Source organism: Ipomoea triloba, chromosome 2 (genome assembly GCF_003576645.1).
Source record: "Ipomoea triloba cultivar NCNSP0323 chromosome 2, ASM357664v1".
Lineage (NCBI taxonomy): Eukaryota > Viridiplantae > Streptophyta > Magnoliopsida > Solanales > Convolvulaceae > Ipomoea > Ipomoea triloba.
This window is the reverse complement of record NC_044917.1, coordinates 3,069,257-3,089,548: the sequence shown is the minus strand read 5'-3', so window position 1 is coordinate 3,089,548 and position 20,292 is coordinate 3,069,257. Positions and strand designations below refer to the sequence as shown.

The window sequence follows — 20,292 nt, the reverse complement described above, 5'->3', positions numbered from 1 at the left end:
TTTATAGTACTGTACATCCTTATTATTTACTCTGTAGTTTTGTAGTATTTCCTTACTTTTTCATAAAGTATCTTTTTCCATTTAAAAAAGAAAAATCATTTCCAGCTCAGTAATGAGACATCCGTTAGAAAAAATGTGCCTACAACGGTCAGATTTCAATAATGTAATCAGATTTCAAATATGACCGTTGCCGCTCCACCTTTACTATATATACATATCATCCCTCCCATCTGTAATTCATTCATACTCAGTAAACTAAAGCAATTTCCTCCTCCCAGTTGAGCTACCTCCCATTTCCCATCTAAAACTCAGCAAATCAATCTCTCGACCAAAAATGGGTCTGCGCCTGGGCGGCAACAACGATTCCAACACCTCGGGGGCTCAAAAGGCTTTCCTCTTCTGCAACTACGTTCTGCTAGGTGCAGCCTCCAGCTGCATTTTCCTCACGCTCTCCCTCCGTCTCCTCCCTTCTCTCTGCGGATTCTTCCTCATCCTCCTCCACGCCTTCACCATCGGCGGCGCGGTACTCGGCTGCGCCTCCGTCTCCTCCGAAACCGGCGTGAAGTTGTACGGAACTCGCATGGTGGCCACCGTCCTCACGGCCATCTTCCAGGGCTCCGTGTTTGTGCTCATCTTCACGCGCACCGGCGACTTCCTTGGGAACCTCAAGTCGTACGTTAGGGAAGAAGACGGCGAAATGATCCTGAGATTGGCCGGCGGCCTCTGCGCTCTTATCTTCTGCCTCGAGTGGGTGGTGCTCACCTTGGCGTTTATACTCAAGTATAAGGCGGCGGCGGACACAAACGGCGTCGTTGGGATGAGGAGCGCTAAGGTTGTTCACGATGAGGAAGAGCTCAAGAACTGGCCATGGCCCTTCCAAGTGTAATTACACATTTACACTTAAGCTTTCACCCAGGCCCTTAATATATTCCATTACTACTGTATTATTTATTATTTATTCGTTTATTTAATTTGGGAGTGTTAAATCTGATGAGTGGATTTTGGGTTTTTGGGTGTGTTACATTATATCATTCTATGCTGTAACCATTTCCTATGAAATGAAACTAAATCTTGTATTATAACAAGCAGAGCACCAAACTTCATACGTACATGAAATACAATAAAACTGTAGATCAAAACCAGAATTCTGATATAGGATCAGTGTAATCAACAAAGAAAAAAAAAACAAAAAAAAAGCCTTGTGGATCCAGCATTTTAAAAACAGAAAACAAGGCGATCCCGGCTCAATCCGATTATGTTCTTGGTTTTCATGCCTTGGAGCAGTACGGAATTGGTCCATAAGAGGCATCAAAATATGAAAAGAGAGCCTCGTGGCAGCAGCCCCACTCTTGGCTCATTCGATTTTGTTCTCGCTTTCCTGCTGGAGTCCCCCAGAATTGGATTTCTGGCAAGGTTGTGGGGAAGTTTCATTGGGATTAAGAGTCTTGCTAGTCGAAGGTGGCAGGCACCGTTTTGAAAAAAATGCAGCAATACTCTTTGTCCTCCCACTACTAAACTTTTCTGCAAATTCATGGACACAGCTACTTTTAGCCACAAAAGAAATGATTTGCCAAACAAAGGGTATGAGAAACATGTATGTATGTATCAAGAATACCTGGGGTCACTGATAACCCAAGTTTCACAAGAATATCCTTTTTAACCTGCCATCTGTTATCTGAGAAATCTGATATCTCCCGCACTTTGCTCCGTAGTTGGGACTTTGCAATGTGGGGAAACTTATTTTGCAATGACTCCACAACTTTGTTTATGCCATGCGAGCATGACCGGATAACAGATACCTGGAGGAGCATCAGTTTGAAATTTGTGTGAGCAGGACCTCTTTCTTAATTAATGGTGAAGGAAGCACAAAATTACATAATCAAACAAATAATTAATGATTATGATTTAATCCCTCCTCCTTTGTGGATCTCATTACTATTATGTTCCAAAAATAGAAAACTTACAACTTGAGGTAAGTCTGAATCCTGCAGAGCTGGGGTTGCAACTTGTGAGGGAGCAACCATCTTGCTATTTGAGGGGCCAGCTTCCTGAACCTCTTCATCCATATCATAACATGATATCTCTATCGATGGCTGACCAGGGAAGGAACACATCCTCAAAGCATGCATACATGTTTGCTCAACTTTATCATTACCAGTGACATCTTCATCCAACAATATTGAAGCTTTTTCATGCATAAAATTCAATATAACCAAGGGCTGGTTTTTTTTAAGTGCATGCTCGGTCAAATTGTTGAGATACTTCTGCTGTCGAAGTACACTGAACTCTTCAGTCTGCACTTCCTGCTTCAAGCTTGGTGAAACATTTGTCTCAGCCATGCCATCAGATCCAATTTTGTCAACTTGAACCCCCTGCAGCACAGAGTAGATAAAGTTGGGCAAAATGGCAAATAATAGCGCCATAATAAAAGGAAAAAATCTGCCTTTACTTAGCTAGGCCTAGACTAGATTCCTTCACTTTGTAATTGATTCCTTCAATCAAAAGGAGGGTAGTCCTGAATTATGGGAATCTTTGAAGAAAGATTCTTAGGGGAAAATATTGAAAATGTAAAATGCTTTATGTAGATTTAAAAAAATAAACATACCTCATCCTCAGACAGATATCCATCTGGGACAAAAAAGCCATCTTCACTTTCTTCATCATCACCATCATCACCTCTAGTGCATTCTTCGTCTAAACTTTCAACTTCATCTTTATCACAATCTGATAGGCTTTCACCAGGTTCCTCCTGTGATATCAATTTATCAGTAAAAGAGAGCACTCATAAAAAATCAAATAAAAATGAGATGCTCAAAGCAGAAATACCTCTTCCCACTCCTCATCACTGTCTATCTCATAATCCAACTCCGGATCCTTCATGAATGGGCAACGTGGTCTAACAACTTCACTGGTAAGAAGAAACCATAAATACATGAGATCAGAGCAACTCTTGGCAAGATCAGTATAACAGCTCATGTAGTCAAAAGCAACATTTAAAGTAACAAAGTTGCAAATTCAATTTATCTTCATTTTTATCCTGATAACTGGCAAACCATCATCAAAATGACATTTAAATATAATGCTTTGATGGTAAAGGCCCTATGCATCTAAAATTCACAAACAATTACGCACTAAGATAGCAAGTTCCACCGTGTTCAATCATGTCATAATCAATAAAGCAAATATAGATATGGAACTTATTATGCCCCAACAGAGAAATAAGGAGAAGAATCCAAGAAATTGTTCCAAGTAAGAGAAAAGCTCAATAAGATTTCACTGATATTTCATTTAGGAGCACTACCATGTGTAAACTTCTCAACAGTCACAGTCAAATAAGGTGATAATATGATAAGAAAACATAAGACAAGAAGAAATTTGGCATGAATGGTGCACATCTAAATGATTAAAGTAATTGTCTTGACATGTGCAATTATGGAAATATGATCGGTCACCTTTTTTTTGGCCAAACACCATAAAATGCAGGCCTATAACTCTTATCAAACTGCAACAGTTTTATCTTTGGTAATTTCTTCTGGCCAGACGGCGAACTTTTTGGATTCACATGGCAGGATGTGCTATCAGTATTAGAGTCAACCCATGTATCAACAAGCTTCACTACACTTAACTCATCATCATTAGTGAGTCCTTTGTTTGTAGTTAGCTTGAGCTCTTTGACAACTTCAGTTCTAGGCCCACGACGAATGCCCCAATGTACCTTTCCATTTGAACGAATCAGGTGACCCAAGCCATGCCAAGAATTCAAATGTGATCTATACAGTAACCAAATAAAGTTATTAATAGCAATTTCATTAAGAAAATTAAATAGCAAAAACAGCACTGTTAAATAGAAATGGCAAATTTACCTCCATAGATCTTCAGCATTTATTCCATCATTGTGTGAAAGGATAGAGTCCATTGATGTAGTAACAGATTCAAGCATCTTGTCCCTCTTGTCAGAGGATAAATCTGGTGTCGTACTGTTCAAAGAAAGATCATTCTGAGAAGGTGAGCTACTTTTGTTCTTTTTAAGAAAGCGCTCCATGAGTGAAGCTTGTTTTTGTAAAGCAAGTTGTTTTTTCAACTCAGATTCTTCCTTCTCCTTGCGTCGTTGATCTTTCTCAGCTTCCTCTTGTTGCTTTTTAAACTGTTTTCTTAGTTCAGATTCTTCTCTTTCACGGCGCTTTTCCTCTTTTTCTGCTTCTTGTTGCAAGCGCTTCAGCTCTTTCTCCTGGATAGAAGGGGAAAAAAAAAAAAACAAAACCTCAATACCTATTAATTATGCATTAAACATCCACGTGAAAATAAATAAATAAATAAAGCATAGGCCATTGGCATGATGTCAACACACATAAAACAAGGAGGACTTACACTCTGTAACTTTTCCTTTTGAATTTCCTTGTCTACTCTTTTTTTCTCTTTTTCAGCTTCTCTTTTGCTCCTCTCCAACTGCTTGATCAAAATCTTCTCCCTCTTTGTCTCCTTCTCAGCCCTTTAGAAGTTATAGAAATTGATTAGAAATTTTGGAAGTCGAGCATACAAAATACCATAACAAGACAGCTGCTAATACACACATTTCAGCACCACTTTTTTGCTCAATGTTGTCTACTAATAAACGTATATCTGCTTCAGTTAAGACTTTACAAAGCTTTTCTGAAGCTTTCATCAGCTCTTTGCTGCAATTTCCATGACTTTCTGATTTATCTATAGCAGCTAACATTGCTGGGAAAATCAAAAGAAAGCATTACGTTAATAAACAGAAGCCGAAGCAATAATCAGTAATCACCAAAATATAATTGGGTTCGATTCGGGACTTCTGAGACATATTAATCAACTTTTCAGTGTAAAGAAATTTTAAGAAACAAGAATACCAAGCTGCAGCTACTTCTTTCTGAAAAATAATAACACATCCATCCAATATAACACTAAAAATTCCCAAGTAATTATTTAAGAAAAAAACTGAACAGCTCACTTGGTAAAAAAAAAAAAGGCAAAATTTGGTGAATCAATATACCCAATGAAATGATCTAGCATTGCACATTGGCATCTGACATTCATTACTCAATGAAAATCCTCAAGCAAAAAGAGCCATTAGTACCACAGAGAACTTATAGCATAACATATTGACAAGAGTAGAAAATAATACATACTGAGTTGCATTACATTAATAAAATACCTGATACCACAGAAATCCTCTCATGTATCTTTTTCCGACAAGTTCGACGGATTCTCAGAGTAGGACGCTCAGACTTTGGCAACAATTTAGCATCCCTTGTCTGCACATCAAGAAGAGGCAGTTGTAGATGTTAGTCATTCAGACACAACACATTGTACAATCAATAACAAAATTAAGCAATTGTGCTGATGAGAAGAACAAAGGTTACTAAAGTGGTTATTGAACTTCCACAGACCACAATACCAAATCATGTTGCTGAAATAGGTAATCAGCAAATTTTAGGTAAGGAATCATTAAATAGGTACAAAATAATAACTTGAACTACTAAAACAAGACAAAGAGTACTAAAAATCAAATGAATATGCAAGACGAGCTAGTAATTAGATTTGACGTGGCTAAGTAAAGAGACTGAAATTGAAATTGACCTCCCAGCACCAGAGGGCGGTTTCTGACTCATCCTCCAAGACATCGGCGTCAGCGCTAGGCAATCCGTAGAACATCCTCTGCCCAACCAAGATCACAGCGCTCTTGACACCGGCTTTACTAACACTCTCCACATTGCTTTTGACTCCATCGTGCACGGCATTGATTTTCTCAAAAATCTCATCCACTAACTTCGAGAGCGGAAGACAGCTCTCCTCCATTAAGCAGGCAATCGTCGAATTCATCGAGACGCCATGCATAACACTTTCCCCATTTTCAACCACTCTGCTCTCCATCACCTCCCTATAATACCTAAACAAACCCTCCATTTCTTCGCGCAGAGCCTTGATTTTAGCTTCTTTCTCTTCAGGACTCTCCCATAAAGGAGAAGACGCCCTCTTTCTCTTCAATGTCTTCTTGGCGGCGACGTCCTTTTGATGATCTAGACCCTTCGAACTGGCCACATCCACAACGTCGACTATCATCGGCTCCGCCATCAGTCACGAGAAGACAATCAGCAACTGTTGGATACCTTCCGGTTAAAATTACCACTTTCTGCCGGATTTTCTAGTGGGGAATCGAAACCCTAGAAGAAGAATCAAGACGGAAACGTCTTTGAGAAGAAAATGGAGAGGATTATGAAGTGAAAATAGAAGAAAAAAAATGGAAGAGTGAAATGAAACCCTTTTCTCGGGTACCGAACAATTTACGCCTATTTTTATATTTTTCCATTTTTCCTCAATCTTCCCGCCACTATTGGGCGAAAATGGAAAATCACCGAGTTTCAGTTTCGCGCCGAAAAATTGTCCGCGCGGCAATATTATGGGCCGAATTTGGTAGCCCACTCACATAGGCCCAATTGGTGGTGACCATCCCTTAATGGGCTTAAGGGCCTGTTTCCAAATATTGCGTGTGAAATTTTAGAAGGACCCAGTTTTGGAGAGTCCAAGTAGTATATTTCGATCCAAAATCCTATAGGTAGGACGTGGCAAACCCACAATGAATGATGTGCTGATTAATCCAATCAAGCACTAGCTAATAAAACTTATATCTAAACCTAGACGTATAGTTTTAAGAGAGATGAGAATAATAAAATCAACTAAAATAAAAGCCAATAAATGATAATAAACAATATCGGGAAAAGAGGTGATTAAATCCTAGTGAGAGGTTTATTTAGTAGCTAAACTAAAGATAGAGACTCATAATATTATAATTTATAAGCGTGAAAGTGATAAGTGCCTAATCGTTTATATTTTTACCTTACATTTAAGCGTATTTTGCTTTTCATTTGTTATAATGTTGCCTAAAGTGTTATTGTTTGATTTATTTGTGTGTTTAGGTATAATTGTTGATGATTGAGATGAATTAAATGATCTTTGAAGCATTATGGATGCATTTGGAGTCGACGAGAGCCACTGTAAAGTTAAGAATATAGCTAAAATACTTTCAATGTATCCAACGAATGATTTTTCATTTGTTTTTTATCATCTTTCAATTTTTTATTCTCAGCACTCCTATATGAATATGTGGCGTGTGGCGTAATCCATGTGCACGTAAATCCAAACAAGATTTTTTCTTTTTTAATTATTTCATATATGTGGCTGTGGTTGTGGATGGAGTGTCGCTATAAGAATATCGGGCTGCCCCGGCGCATTATATTGTGGTTGAGGGAGGCCATATCCCAGCGCCAAGTTGTTCCACGGCCACAAATTAAAAACCGGCTAGATAGCTATTCTCTTCCATTCATTATTGCCCATGGAAATATATACTTGTTGCAATATACTATTCAAAGAGGTTGGAAAAGCATATGCAAAGCAATTCAATAAAATTAAAGGGAGATCGATGAACCTGCAGTGACGTAGTGAATTGAAGGCGAATTATTAAATGCATATATATTTTGTAGCACCTTTTTATACGTGCTGAAATTCACTTTCAGATATGATGATTGTGTCATAGGGTGACGACTGAGCTAACAATGGCTTGGGTCCAGGTGTTTCGATTCCCTATGTTCAAACTTTTTTTCTTTTTAATGTTTGACGTGTATTATATTCATTCCGTGTATATATGTTGTAGTTCGGTCAATTTCGTAAGGAATTGAAAAGGTGGAAGAAGCATATTATATTAGAAATTAGTTTATTTGAAAAGGCTATTCAGTACTAACTACTAAGAAAAGTAACTCCGAGTGAAAACTATCTAAAATGAAAAAATTCTTCATAAATAGTTATAAAATAAAAAATTAGGATGAAAATGTCTACCAGCAGGTGTCAAGAAATGACTCGATGTGAAAGTTACCCAATGCAAGAGTGGTTTGCTCATTCATGGAAAAGTGGTAGATGTTACTCAATATAATGCCAATTCAGAAATAATCCAGGCCAAAATAAAACTATTCATAAGGAAATTATATAGGGTGAGAGTCATATATATGCTAGTTGATGATCTTTAGAAATGAGTTATTGCCAAAGACCTTGTGGTCAAGTGGCATCCGGTGTTCCGATTAACACTTCCACATGGATGACCAGAGCCTCAGTGGAGGCAACTGTTAACTCGTTGTGCTTCAGTAGGTTGAGAAAGTAGTTATGAACAGATACTACATTGTAACAGAGTCAGTAGTACTCAAAAAAAAAATGAGTTATTCCCTTAATTTTGATGGATTGCCTTTTTTTACTTCATATTCTATGGCAATTGATCATTGTATTCGGTAAGCCCAATTTTTTCTCAGAATTTTCCCTCTTTCAACCAACCAACAAGAAACTAAGAAAATGGTGGGAGTATTAGTCCAAGAAGATATTAGTAGCATTTTATGGTGTTTTATCCTTTCAAATATTAAGTATACAATGTTGGAAGTTATCATTATATCATAATAAATTATAGAGAGAATATACTTTGTAAGATAAAAGATGGAGTAAAAGATGGTATATTGGATGATCAAAATATGAGCCACGCCATGGAATGAGACTATATTCTACTATCGCTCTCAAATTACTAAAGGGAAGATGTTATTGGCTTTCTCATGCGAGTATATCTCTGATCATAAATCTGCAAATAGAAACTCCATAGAACAAACAATTGGAAAGCAAAGATTCATGAATTGTTGGCCGCATGTACACGTTAGTTACACGTACAACCTAAAATCTTTTTTTTTCCGGCAATATGCTCATAAAACGTATACAACATAATGCATGTTTGAGCAATAATATATATCACATTTCCCCTTTTTATTCCTATTAATTTACAAAAATAACGCTTATATTTCATGTAATTATTCATTCAAAAGTTTGTCAACTTATGTCTATGATGACTATTTTGCAACGTACATATGTTTTAATTTGTATGTCTCATATGAAGACAACATATTTTAGGGTGTAGTATGTAGAGCGCAACATAACAGAGTGAAGTGAAATAGGTAAAGTATATATGTCTTGTAACTCTAAATGCTTAATTTTATTATCACATGTGTAATAAAAGATCACATTTGATCCCGTAGTAATAGGCTCTCGATCAGTTGAACCACATAAACTCTTTTTCTTTGTTTTTCATTTTCTATTATTGATATATTGATCTCGTTTTCTCAACAATTTGGTCGATAGCTTGACAATTGATACTCATTTTTGGATGATGAAAGAAACCTACAATCATTGCATGAAAGTATGTGTTGGATAAACATCACCCTTGGGTGAACGGATACTCCCTACAAATTACTTATTGTGTGCTTTTCTTATTTCTAAGCTATTTATCTATCAAATTAACGTTTGTTTTCTTTAATCTTTTGCATAGTTTTAATTTTTTGTTAAGTTTAATAATATAATTTTGAATGTAATTTCTAAATATATAAATTTTAATTTATTTACTAATAATATTACAAAAAAAAAATAATTAACCTTTAAAAAACTCGAGTCAAGTTTTGTTTAGTGTACACAAAAGGGGATGAATTAGTGCTATGGGTGTTGCTATATTCTCAATATAAAATCGCTTCATAATGTTCAACTTGTAAGTCGTATCATGTCATTATTGAGATAATACCACTTTTAATGTTCAATTATTAAATCTATCATTTTTTGTTCATCGATTTTTCTTAAATTGACTAAATTTGATTCAAAATGTGTGAAATGTCTCACTTTCACTGAATTTCATCATTCTTCATTTGAGGAGGTACGTATATGACAATTTCAATCAAATTTATTTGATTTAATATGAAAGTGTCAAGTGACCAACAATGATCATTCTAATGTCTGATGATTAAAAATGAAAATGTCTTTGTAATTGAATGACAAAAGAAATGGTTGAAAATATCATTGTAACTGGATGACAAAAAAAAGTGGGTGAAAATGTCACTATTGTTATAATATAAGATTGGGTCAAGGTAACTTGATTGGGCTGAAATGAATATGACTAAATTACAGTAAATTAAAAGATTAAATCTGACTAATTAGCTACTCTAACACATGACCTTATAAACGCATATATTCTATCTTATTTTATCTACGTGGGATTCTTAATTAACAACTATGTTAATCTGAATTCATCCAGAGTTGCACATCAAATTTATCTCTTGCTTGAGAAAGTATGACTGGTGCTCTTCAACATGGCACACAAACATGCTAGAGTTGATCATCTAATTTGTGTGTATGTTTTGTTTGACCGAAAATTTCTCAACTTAAATACACTAGCACCCTGGAGTTAATCTTGTTCATGTTGGATATAACCTCAAAGTGAGACCAACGCCATCACATATAACTCCACGAATATTATTTATTTTTTGTTTATTTAGTGATTTTTTTTTTAAATATCTACTTGTATATTTAACTTAACTTGTGATGAGATTCACCAATTTTATTTTATTTATAAAGATAGACGAAATATATGGTCAGGGCCGGATTTTAGGGCATGCAAGATGTGCAACAGCTCATGGCCCCAAAATTTTGGGGTCTCTTAGTCCAGTCCTGGCCCAATAGTTAGTATATGTATTTGTGATTATATTGGCTCAAAATTACATTTCATGACTGATCTAAATTATACTTCGTATTATTAAAAAAAAAAAATTAACTCCCGTACTATTCACGCGAATCACTTTTCTTCAATTTGCAATTTATTTATACTTTGATATAGTCTCAATTATTACCAGCATAGTACCACACAAATCAAAAAAACCCACCCTATATATGGTTTGCAAATATCACGTTGTTAGGAATTGAAAGAAGGCATAATGTGCGACATCGAAGTTATAGTAGCTAAGTTAGGAAAGAGGAAAGACATGCATAATATATATCTTTGGTGGCATGGAGGGGTCGAGAAGAATATATTGACCATGCATCGGTGTCGTCTGCTCGCTCAAAGGCCAGCCAACAAAAATTTAAAAAACAAAAAATGATGCCGCCGATCGAGAAAGCCACTTGCGTAAAGTTTGAGACTTTTTTCCAATCCGTATAAGTGAAATGCATGCATTTATCTAACTTTTATTTAAAAATATATTTAAATGAAATTTATAGTAAGCAAAAGACAATAAGGTGTAAACTAATTTAAATTATTATAATTTATCAATTTAAATAAATAAATAACATTTTTTTTCAAAAAGTTAAAACTTAAAATTATATGATTATCAAGTCAATTATTTGAACAATTCAGTTATGACTTGTTGCGCTAATACCCACTAAATAAAACCAAACATCATTATATACTCAATTACTCGCCAGCGATACATGCAAGCAAACCAGGCCGAGTTTCGATCCATCTCACGCAGGATGAGATAATAAAAAAAAAGAAAAAAAATTATTCCCACGAAAGTAACGTACGAAATCAAGATGCTGATATGCACATGAAACTTTATACCATGTTGGGTCTAATACTTAGAGAAAGTTGCTAAGGTAATTATAAGTTTATAATAATAAAACATGGGATGGACTTTTGTATGATTGTACAATGTTATTAAAGAACTATAAGTTGCACTTTTAGTCTAGTCTTTGTCACTTTTTAATCCAATGTTAAAATGTTTGTCAACTAACTGTCCAAAATAAAAGTATTTTGGTCTTTTCATGCTTTGATAGCCTCCTCTACCTTTTGTAATGGTTTTCTTACACATTTTTATTCAATGAAGATGTCCCGCGAAAGCCATGGGTTTGGAATGTGGCTCATATGGCTTTCGTGGACCTCTTCATTGGATGAAAATGTGTAAGGAAAACCACTATAAAGGGTCAATGAGATGATCAAAGCATGAAAATACCAAAGATACCCATTTTTGGATGAGTATTTGATGAAAATTTTAACGGTGGACTAAAAGCGGCAAAGGCTAAATAAGATTGACCGCATTGTGACAAAAATTAATGAAGTGGACTAAAATTAACAATGCCCTAATAACAGGACCAAAAACGGAGATGACTCCTTGTTTTTACAATGGTGAGTTACCAATGTTATAGGCAAAAGTTTATACCATGTAAAGGCGGCTGAAATCTGCTACGTGTCGTCAAATACGTAAAGATGCCAAGATATATACACAGATATGCATATACTGATTTAGATGCATGTAAAGATCCCAAGTGTGAGTATAAATAGGAAGGGCAAGGCAGAAAGTGTATTCATCATAAGCTTCAAATTAAATAGGTTGCCGGAGAAAAACATAGTACGGCTCAGAATACAATATAGTATAATGTCGGGAGGGAGAGACCCACTGGTCGTCGGCAGGGTGGTCGGAGACGTTCTGGATCCGTTTACCAGATCCGTGGGGCTCAGGGTGATTTACAACAACAGGGAAATCAACAATGGCTGCGAGCTCAGGCCTTCTCATATCGTCAGCCCTCCTAGGGTTGAGATTGGCGGAGATGATTTTCGCACTTTCTACACTTTGGTAACATTTATTTATTTATAATTTTTTATTTTAGTTACAATAAAGCCCGGTAGCCCACGACCATTACTTGAATGTGCACGTACGTGTTCTGAAGTGAAGATGATTTTGCAACCTTAACCGGTAAAAATCCCCAAGAAGTAATTTTGGGGTGGAGATAGTTTTACGACCTTAATTAGCTTTTAAAGAATTCAAAAGAAGTAAACCAACATAGCTTAGGTTGCTCAACTCATATATAACTGATCGGCTCAAACTAAGAATTAAAGGTCAATAAGTGGCTCCGATCCCTCAAGGAGTCGAATGATACGGTCATTAAGCCGGCCAACAATCAAATCAATTTGATTGGGATTGTCAAAATTTAATGATATAATATATGTTATAAACAGGAGCATGCATTATATTATATATATGTTATACGCTGTATATATACTTATATATGCTTTTGGTTTGTAAGGTTATGGTGGATCCTGATGCTCCAAGCCCAAGCAACCCAAACCTGAGGGAGTACCTACACTGGTGAGCTAACATATATACAATATGTGTATATGTTTATGTGCAAGTTAAATATGTTGTCAAATATACTAAGTAAACTATATATTCTGTCATGAAATAATATATATATATATATATATATATATATATAGTCATGAAATAATATATATATATATATATATATATATATATAATATAATATAATATAATACGGGGTATAATTTATTATATAAGGTTTCATTTGGATAAAATATGGATTGACAGATATANGTCATGAAATAATATATATATATATATATATATATATATATATAATATAATATAATATAATACGGGGTATAATTTATTATATAAGGTTTCATTTGGATAAAATATGGATTATAATTTATTATATAAGGTTTCATTTGGATAAAATATGGATTGACAGATATATTGTATTGTACATAAAACAAATTAAACATGTATTTAGCTTATAAATAGTAAATTGATTTCTCTCTAAATGTTAGGGGTTATGCGCTACAAGGGGTATGTAGTGTACATAGAACAAATTAATTAAACATGTAGAAATGTTAGGGGTTTTGTACCACAAGGGTTCAAACGTCTGAACTCCTATTTGGGAGTTGAGTTATAAGTTATTTGGGAGTTGAGTTATAAGTTACTTAGCTTGACTAAACTATTTTATCTAATTAATTACATTTCATATTTTGTTTTGAATTTTTTATTATCTCAATTTGATTTATTTTAAAATTTTCATTCCTAGTCAACAATATGTAACATTGTGTTTTTTTTTCTTGTTTCTTAATATTAATAGTAATATGAGTACGTAATTTACAATGTGTTTTCTATTCGAACTATTTTATCAAATTAATTATATTTCCTATGTTGTTTTAAATATTTTTTTAATCTTATGTTTTTTAAATTTTCATCTCTAGTCAACAATATTGATGGCTTTGCTCTAAGTATTTTTTTATTTTTTTTTTAAATATCACTCATAAGTTTTCAATCTTTCGCCTTTACTAACAAAGATTTATGGATTTGTACTTAGCCCACTACACTCGTGTGCTGATATGTATAACCGAACACTGTAGTATAAGTGAATAAAAAAGGACTAATGCAATGTGAAACATTAATTATAGTTATACATACATAAGACAAAACATTAATTCTCTTAATTAAATGCATGGCCTAACATACATATGTATTGCAGGTTGGTCACTGACATTCCAGCAACTACAGGAGCAAGCTTTGGTTAGTCTTTCTTTCCACACACATATACGTACACCTAATTACATTTATAATACTAAGAATAAAATTTTACAAAGTCACAATGTAAAAGTATAGTGTGCCGATATATATATATATATATATATATATATATATATATATATATATATATATATATATATATATANTATATATATATATATATATATATATATAAATCCTAATCATATGAGAACTATACGCCCAAGTGAGAACGTGAGGACAAATCTAAACCATTGATCTGTAAGATCTAATGGATAAGAAATCAAGTAAAAAATGAGCGGGGTCATTTTCATAAATATTATAAAATTTTGTTTATTTCAATGTTAGATATACTAGATCGATGGCTTGGATTTGTCCTTACGTTCTCACCTGGGACATGGTTCTCACCTGATTAAGGACATATATATATATATATAAAGTCATAACATAAAAAAATACAAAATCATATTTACATTCGTCGTATTTATTTAAGTTTTTCTTGTTGCTAATTGATTATTAAAAAATTAATTATTTTTTAAAATTTAATTTAACAAATTTAATAAACTAAATAAACCACATTCAATTATTAAATTACCTTCAAAATTAATTTTCTATTTCTATTGTTCTATACATCTAATAATGCTTATTCATAAATTTGTAATTGATGGTTGTTTTCTTGATGCCAATGTAATCCCCACAAACACACACACACACACATATATATAAATATATATAAAATGTTGAGTTAAGCTTGGGTGGCCCTAGCCACTCTCCTTCTACCTATATTATTATATAGAACTTGTTAAATCTTACCTACCTACAACAAGTGTTGTAAAAATTGGTCTAGACGGTCACCTAGACGCTAGACGTCCCTAAACCGAGGTGAAAAGGCGTGTAGGTGGTTGCTAGTTGATTGACTGTCTAAGTAGTCAAGTCAACCATAATTTATTTAAATTATGATTTCTAATTAAAATTACGCTTTTTTTTTTGTCTTAAAATATTTTTTTTTAAAATTAAGTGGCCATCTTGGCAGTGCCTAGGCCATAGGCGCCAGACTAGTCTTCTACACCATTGCCTACAACTAAAAGAAAGAAGAAGATGGAAGATACTAATTAAGAATTTTAAATAATGACTTTAGTTTTCTAGGGGTAATAAACGTTAGTTTAAAGTTTTTTTTTTTTTTTTTTTTTTAATGTAGAAGATGGATGAAATAGTTCGATGTATTTTAAAGGAAATTAATAATATTTAACTGGCAATAATAACATCATAAAAAAAAGCAGATTTATTTATTTATTTTGGATGAACATAAGATATGTGTGGGACATATATATAGAGACAAATAAAAGACAAAACTGATTATTATGGTTTGTTTGTACGATAAACGGCGCAGGAAACGAGGTGGTCTGCTACGAGAGCCCGCGTCCGTCGATGGGGATCCACCGCTTCATCTTCGTGCTGTTCCGCCAGCTCGGGCGCGAGACGGTCTACCCTCCAGGATGGCGTCAGAACTTCAACACCCGAGACTTCGCCGAGCTTTACAATCTCAGTTCGCCGGTCGCCGCCGTCTATTTTAATGGCCAGAGGGAGAGCGGCACCGGTGGCCGGAGACGATGAATTATATTATTATATTAAATCCCCCCCCCCAACAGTATAATGCGTATTGACGCACCCTACTCTCTCTCTCTCTGTATAACATAAGGAATAAAATCCGGCCCAAGTCCGATGAGTCATATATATCATCGGCAGCCGGATACCTGGTCCTATATGTACCGATTCCCAGTTACTCCGTATTATATTACTAATAATTTTTTATGCTCGATGCGCAAAAAGTAAGTGCCAAAATTTTAAATTTATTTAGATTTTAGATGTTTAAATATAAATTTGATATTTATATTTTAAAAAGTAATTAACATAATTTCAATATATAGTGTGTACATATAATTACTATTGAGGAATATAAAAAAATATGTGGTAGATGCATGTGTATAGTAACAATAGTAGAAAAAGTGAGGGTATATTTGTTTAAAATATTATATAGTACAACTTTTATAGTTTAATGCATAAAAAAAATTTAATGACAGAAAAAAAACATAAATAAAGGGTATAACCTTCATTCACACTCATCATGTTTTTAGATAAGAAAAAAAGACACTTGCTATTTAGTGGATATTAATTACTGTTGTTATTACTGTAACATTATCACAGTTACAATTATATATTGTTAGGATCGGAAATGATCCAAGAAGCTAAGCTAGTGAAATGGTAGCCGGCGGGCGGAGCTAGTGATAATGAACTAACAGATGTTGGATTAACGGCGGCGGCCGCCGGTGCCAGTCTCCCGTTGGCAGTTGAAGTAGACGGCGGCGACCGGCGAGCCCAGATTGTAAAGCTCGGCGAAGTCACGAGTGTTGAAATTCTGACGCCATCCCGGAGCATAAACAGTCTGCCTGCCCAGCTGCTGGAACAGCACAAACACAAAACGATGGATTCCCATCGACGGCTGTGGGCTCTCATAGCACACAATTTCATGTCCTATAATACAAACAAACCAACCAACCAACCAATAAATTAAACATGTTATATCCAGATATTATTATTTAAAGAAAATAGAAGAATATTACTATACTCACCAAAATCAACTCCTGTGGTGGCTGGGATGTCTGTGACCAACCTATGGATACATGGTCGTCGTCGACAAATTAAAACATTATGTCAATTAATGGCCCAAAAAAATATAAAATTTAATTCTAAAATGTGCAGTCAACATAATTAGAAGATAAGATCAGATGCCAATGATCTTATGGTCTAGTGGCACCCGGTATTCCGGTTAACACTCTTACAACTATGAACATATACTACATTATAACAAAGTCAGTAGTACTTAAAATAAAAAAGATAACATCAGATCATATCAGAGATCAGATCATGATGTACAACAAGACCACCTGCGAATAAAGATTCTCGTTTCACTTTTTGTTTCGGTCTTTTCTGGTAGGTCGTGAGGGTACTATGTTGCACGACTAGGAAACCTTGAGTCCTCATTGGTCGTTATATTGTATGTGGGCTTCAGAATCTAGAAAGGCAGGGCAGGCTGCATGTGCATGTCAATATCTGTTGTGAACGGGACACGTGGGCCAACCAGAGATCGACAAAACAACCTTAGAAAAGTTTCCTAGAATCTCTCTGCTGTCTTGTATTCTTTATGGTCCGTTGGCGGGTCTAGTTTGCTTTTATTTGCTACAGAAATGTCGGATTGGGGTATTGTCACTTCACCAATTCAAGTCTATGGAATATGATTATTCCTCAAGTAATTTTATTACTTGTAATATCACTTTTTGCTCCATAGCTTTTAATTCATTCAGAATAAAAAGTTAGTTATTGTAATGTTTGGTTCATTTAAAGAATATAATACGAATGGTATTTTATTGTTTGATATGCTGAAATAATATACTTTAGGAATGCTATTCTATGTCTTTGGTTAGTACTAATGGAGTATATTTTTAAAAGACATAAATATTGCTATACAAAATAATTACTCCGTATTACATAAGATTTTTAAATAATATTATTTTTATAATAAAATCATAATGTAGAAGTTGATATAAAATCTGGGTCAGGTATAATAGACTCCTTCCGTCCAATCGTGCGGCCGCCTCATGGTGCACTTAGGAGTGATATGTGGTGCACTTAGTAATGGTATGTGATACACCGACAAATGTGGTACTATGTTGAAATTTTAGATATGCTTGGTATGTGGTCCATTTAGAAATGTTTGGTACTATACATGGTACATCCACTACTAAGTGCACTAGAGACCACTCTTAAGTGCACCACATGATGGCCGCACGGCCCCACGGGAGGGGTCTGTCGCACTTGAACCAGACTATATATATAAACAAATGTTGCGATTAGGAGGAATAGCCTAATACCAGGGACTCTAGAATTGCGCTATTCCCTTTGTAAAGGAATAACTCATTTTTAAAAACAATATTTTTTAGAACAAAAAATACTACTAAATAACGAAATAGACTTATTTTTTAGAATGTCATTTCATTCCGGACATATTTCGGATACCTTAATGAGATAAAAAAGGCATAAACTTGAATAGACATGATGGACTATCATGCATGTCATTCCAATAATTCTTTGTTTTCTTACGTGGTGGAGCTAGGGGTTGCAAGCGGGGCCCCGACCACCTAATATTTTTTATAATATTATGTATATACATGTACCTGTAATTATTATATCTATAAATCTATAGCTTAGACTCTCTCAAAATTTTAATTATTTCAAATATAATTTAATATAATAGACTAGCTACTTATTTGATAATGTTCAAAACACTTTCCATTGTCAATCATATTTGTCCATAATAAAAAAAAGTAAAACCTTAAATATATGTATTATTATAACACATGGAATATCTTAGAATTGAAATTGGAAACAAAAAAAAAAAAGGTGTGTCAATAATTACCAGTGCAGGTATTCTCTTAGGCTTGGATTACTTGGGCTTGGAGCATCAGGATCCACCATAACCTTAATCAGTCCAAAAATATAATGCATTAACTAATATATGAACTTGATTGGATAGAAATAAAACTATCTACCCGGCAACATTTTTTTAGTGACAAACAAAAATCAATAATTACTATTCAAAGGAGTGCATTGTATAAACTCAGCCTTGTAACCATAGTCAGCAAATGACCACAATGAAGTGATTTACCTAGCTAAATTGTCACCGTAGATCAATTCAAACCAGGAAGGTCAATTTTTGTTAGAAGTCAAAATTGTAAACTTATGGTTACCAAGTCAACAATCTAATCACATTGGCTAGGTCGTGTTTGTTGGCATGATTTTTTATACCTCTCATTCCGGTGCCATTATCATATCAAAATATATATAACCGAGCTGAAGTAGCAAGTTATATGGGTAGTTAAAATAGGGGTGTGTATATATATGTATATTATACTTACAAGAGTATAGAAGGTGCGAAGATCATGGCCGCCAACCTCAACCCTAGGTTGGTTAACAACGTGAGACGGTCTGTAATCACAGCCGTTGGTGATATCTCGGCCGCCGTAGGCCACCCTAATGCTTATAGACCTCGTAAATGGCTCCAAAACATCCCCTATAACACGGCCAACTACCAGAGAATCTCTGTCCCTCGGCATTTCCCTAAGTAATAACTGTTCTAACTAACTGATATATATATATATTATATATATATATGCACCGGGCCGGGGGACTTGTATATTTCTTAACTAAAATTCTCTCTTCCTCCCATATATATATAGCCCTCTGTATCACTGTAGTATGTATGCTTACGTATATATATGCAAGCACTACGGCTTGTTTATATATATATATATTTATATATTCGTGAATGACGGTCGGACTGAATAGTTCACGGTTATAGGGAAGAATATAATCCATGCATTTCTCTGCCATATTTGGCAGAACATAGCTGCCCGAATCCTGGTTTTTTTGTAACGTTGTCGAGTGTTGACGATACTCCGTATTAGATGTTGGTTAATTGTATTCAGTGGTGTAAGTAATTAGTAGCTGGCGAAGGTCAGAACATCAGCATCACATCAATCATACACAGCATTAATTTTTTTTTTTCTAGATAAATCCAGCTGTTCTTATCTTTTTTTTTTTCCACCTAGATTTAAACATATGACCACCCATTTGGAATAGTAATCATAATGATGTCATCTCACTACATGGTAGTTCACACCAACTTATCCAACTCAAAATATGGTAGTGGTTGTTCATTGTTCATTAAGTTTTTTATTAAGTAAAGTAATAACTTTGAAAAGACTTCCTCCTGGATAAATTATATTAGGGTGAGTCTCATGTGAGTCCATCTCCTTGATCTTTGTCAGGTCAAGTTTGAAATATAATATTAATCATGAATAAATTTTTTGTTACTTATAAAGGACATTGTAATATTTTGAATCAAAATGTATTATTTAAGGATTCGACAGTTACTTATGAGAAAAAATATATATAATACTGAAATAAATCTATTTAGTGTTAATTATGATAGAAGTTGTAATGCATATAAAAATGTGATACTTTTAATGAAAAATGTAATATTTTAAAATTAACACGGGAAGTTATT

General features: G+C 34.4%; 4 protein-coding genes across 4 annotated transcripts; 2 read left to right on the top strand and 2 right to left on the bottom strand.

The window, feature by feature from the left end:
- Positions 1 to 247: 247 nt before the first annotated feature.
- LOC116010416 lies at positions 248 to 1,021 on the top strand. The gene has a single exon (XM_031249813.1). It carries the CDS (start codon positions 335 to 337, stop codon positions 884 to 886), a length of 552 nt encoding a protein of 183 aa, XP_031105673.1. The 5' UTR covers positions 248 to 334; the 3' UTR covers positions 887 to 1,021.
- A 33-nt stretch (positions 1,022 to 1,054) lies between these two features.
- On the bottom strand, positions 1,055 to 6,280 carry LOC116010415 (chromatin assembly factor 1 subunit FAS1). Its single transcript, XM_031249812.1, has 11 exons — positions 5,599 to 6,280; positions 5,174 to 5,273; positions 4,572 to 4,719; positions 4,369 to 4,489; positions 3,864 to 4,228; positions 3,453 to 3,770; positions 2,827 to 2,908; positions 2,606 to 2,749; positions 1,965 to 2,372; positions 1,616 to 1,799; positions 1,055 to 1,521 (listed from the first exon to the last, which is right to left on the bottom strand). The coding sequence occupies exons 1-11, from the start codon at positions 6,091 to 6,093 to the stop codon at positions 1,355 to 1,357; spliced, it is 2,532 nt and encodes an 843-aa protein (XP_031105672.1). The 5' UTR covers positions 6,094 to 6,280; the 3' UTR covers positions 1,055 to 1,354.
- A 5,956-nt stretch (positions 6,281 to 12,236) lies between these two features.
- On the top strand, positions 12,237 to 15,782 carry LOC116011278 (protein HEADING DATE 3A-like). The gene is made up of 4 exons (XM_031250830.1): positions 12,237 to 12,434; positions 12,886 to 12,947; positions 14,131 to 14,171; positions 15,559 to 15,782. Exons 1-4 carry the CDS (start codon positions 12,237 to 12,239, stop codon positions 15,780 to 15,782), a joined length of 525 nt encoding a protein of 174 aa, XP_031106690.1.
- Positions 15,783 to 16,351: 569 nt separating this feature from the next.
- On the bottom strand, positions 16,352 to 19,402 carry LOC116011268 (protein HEADING DATE 3A-like). The gene is made up of 4 exons (XM_031250820.1): positions 19,142 to 19,402; positions 18,643 to 18,704; positions 16,799 to 16,839; positions 16,352 to 16,700 (listed from the first exon to the last, which is right to left on the bottom strand). The coding sequence occupies exons 1-4, from the start codon at positions 19,337 to 19,339 to the stop codon at positions 16,477 to 16,479; spliced, it is 525 nt and encodes a 174-aa protein (XP_031106680.1). The 5' UTR covers positions 19,340 to 19,402; the 3' UTR covers positions 16,352 to 16,476.
- Between the last annotated feature and the right edge of the window lie 890 nt (positions 19,403 to 20,292).

Excerpts from the sequence above, each read along its gene's own strand:
- LOC116010416 (XM_031249813.1), top strand. The coding sequence starts at position 335 with ATGGGTCTGCGCCTGGGCGGCAACAACGATTCCAACACCTCGGGGGCT.
- LOC116010415 (XM_031249812.1), bottom strand. The coding sequence starts at position 6,093 with ATGGCGGAGCCGATGATAGTCGACGTTGTGGATGTGGCCAGTTCGAAG. Across the intron at positions 4,229-4,368 it reads AAAAGGAAAAGTTACAGAGT|GAGAAAGAGCTGAAGCGCTT; the intron begins GTAAGTCCTCCT and ends CCTTCTATCCAG. Across the intron at positions 1,800-1,964 it reads ATTCAGACTTACCTCAAGTT|GTATCTGTTATCCGGTCATG; the intron begins GTAAGTTTTCTA and ends ATGCTCCTCCAG.
- LOC116011278 (XM_031250830.1), top strand. The coding sequence starts at position 12,237 with ATGTCGGGAGGGAGAGACCCACTGGTCGTCGGCAGGGTGGTCGGAGAC. Across the intron at positions 12,435-12,885 it reads TTCGCACTTTCTACACTTTG|GTTATGGTGGATCCTGATGC; the intron begins GTAACATTTATT and ends TTGGTTTGTAAG. Across the intron at positions 12,948-14,130 it reads CTGAGGGAGTACCTACACTG|GTTGGTCACTGACATTCCAG; the intron begins GTGAGCTAACAT and ends TATGTATTGCAG.
- LOC116011268 (XM_031250820.1), bottom strand. The coding sequence starts at position 19,339 with ATGCCGAGGGACAGAGATTCTCTGGTAGTTGGCCGTGTTATAGGGGAT. Across the intron at positions 18,705-19,141 it reads TTCGCACCTTCTATACTCTT|GTTATGGTGGATCCTGATGC; the intron begins GTAAGTATAATA and ends GGACTGATTAAG. Across the intron at positions 16,701-16,798 it reads CACCACAGGAGTTGATTTTG|GACATGAAATTGTGTGCTAT; the intron begins GTGAGTATAGTA and ends TTTGTATTATAG.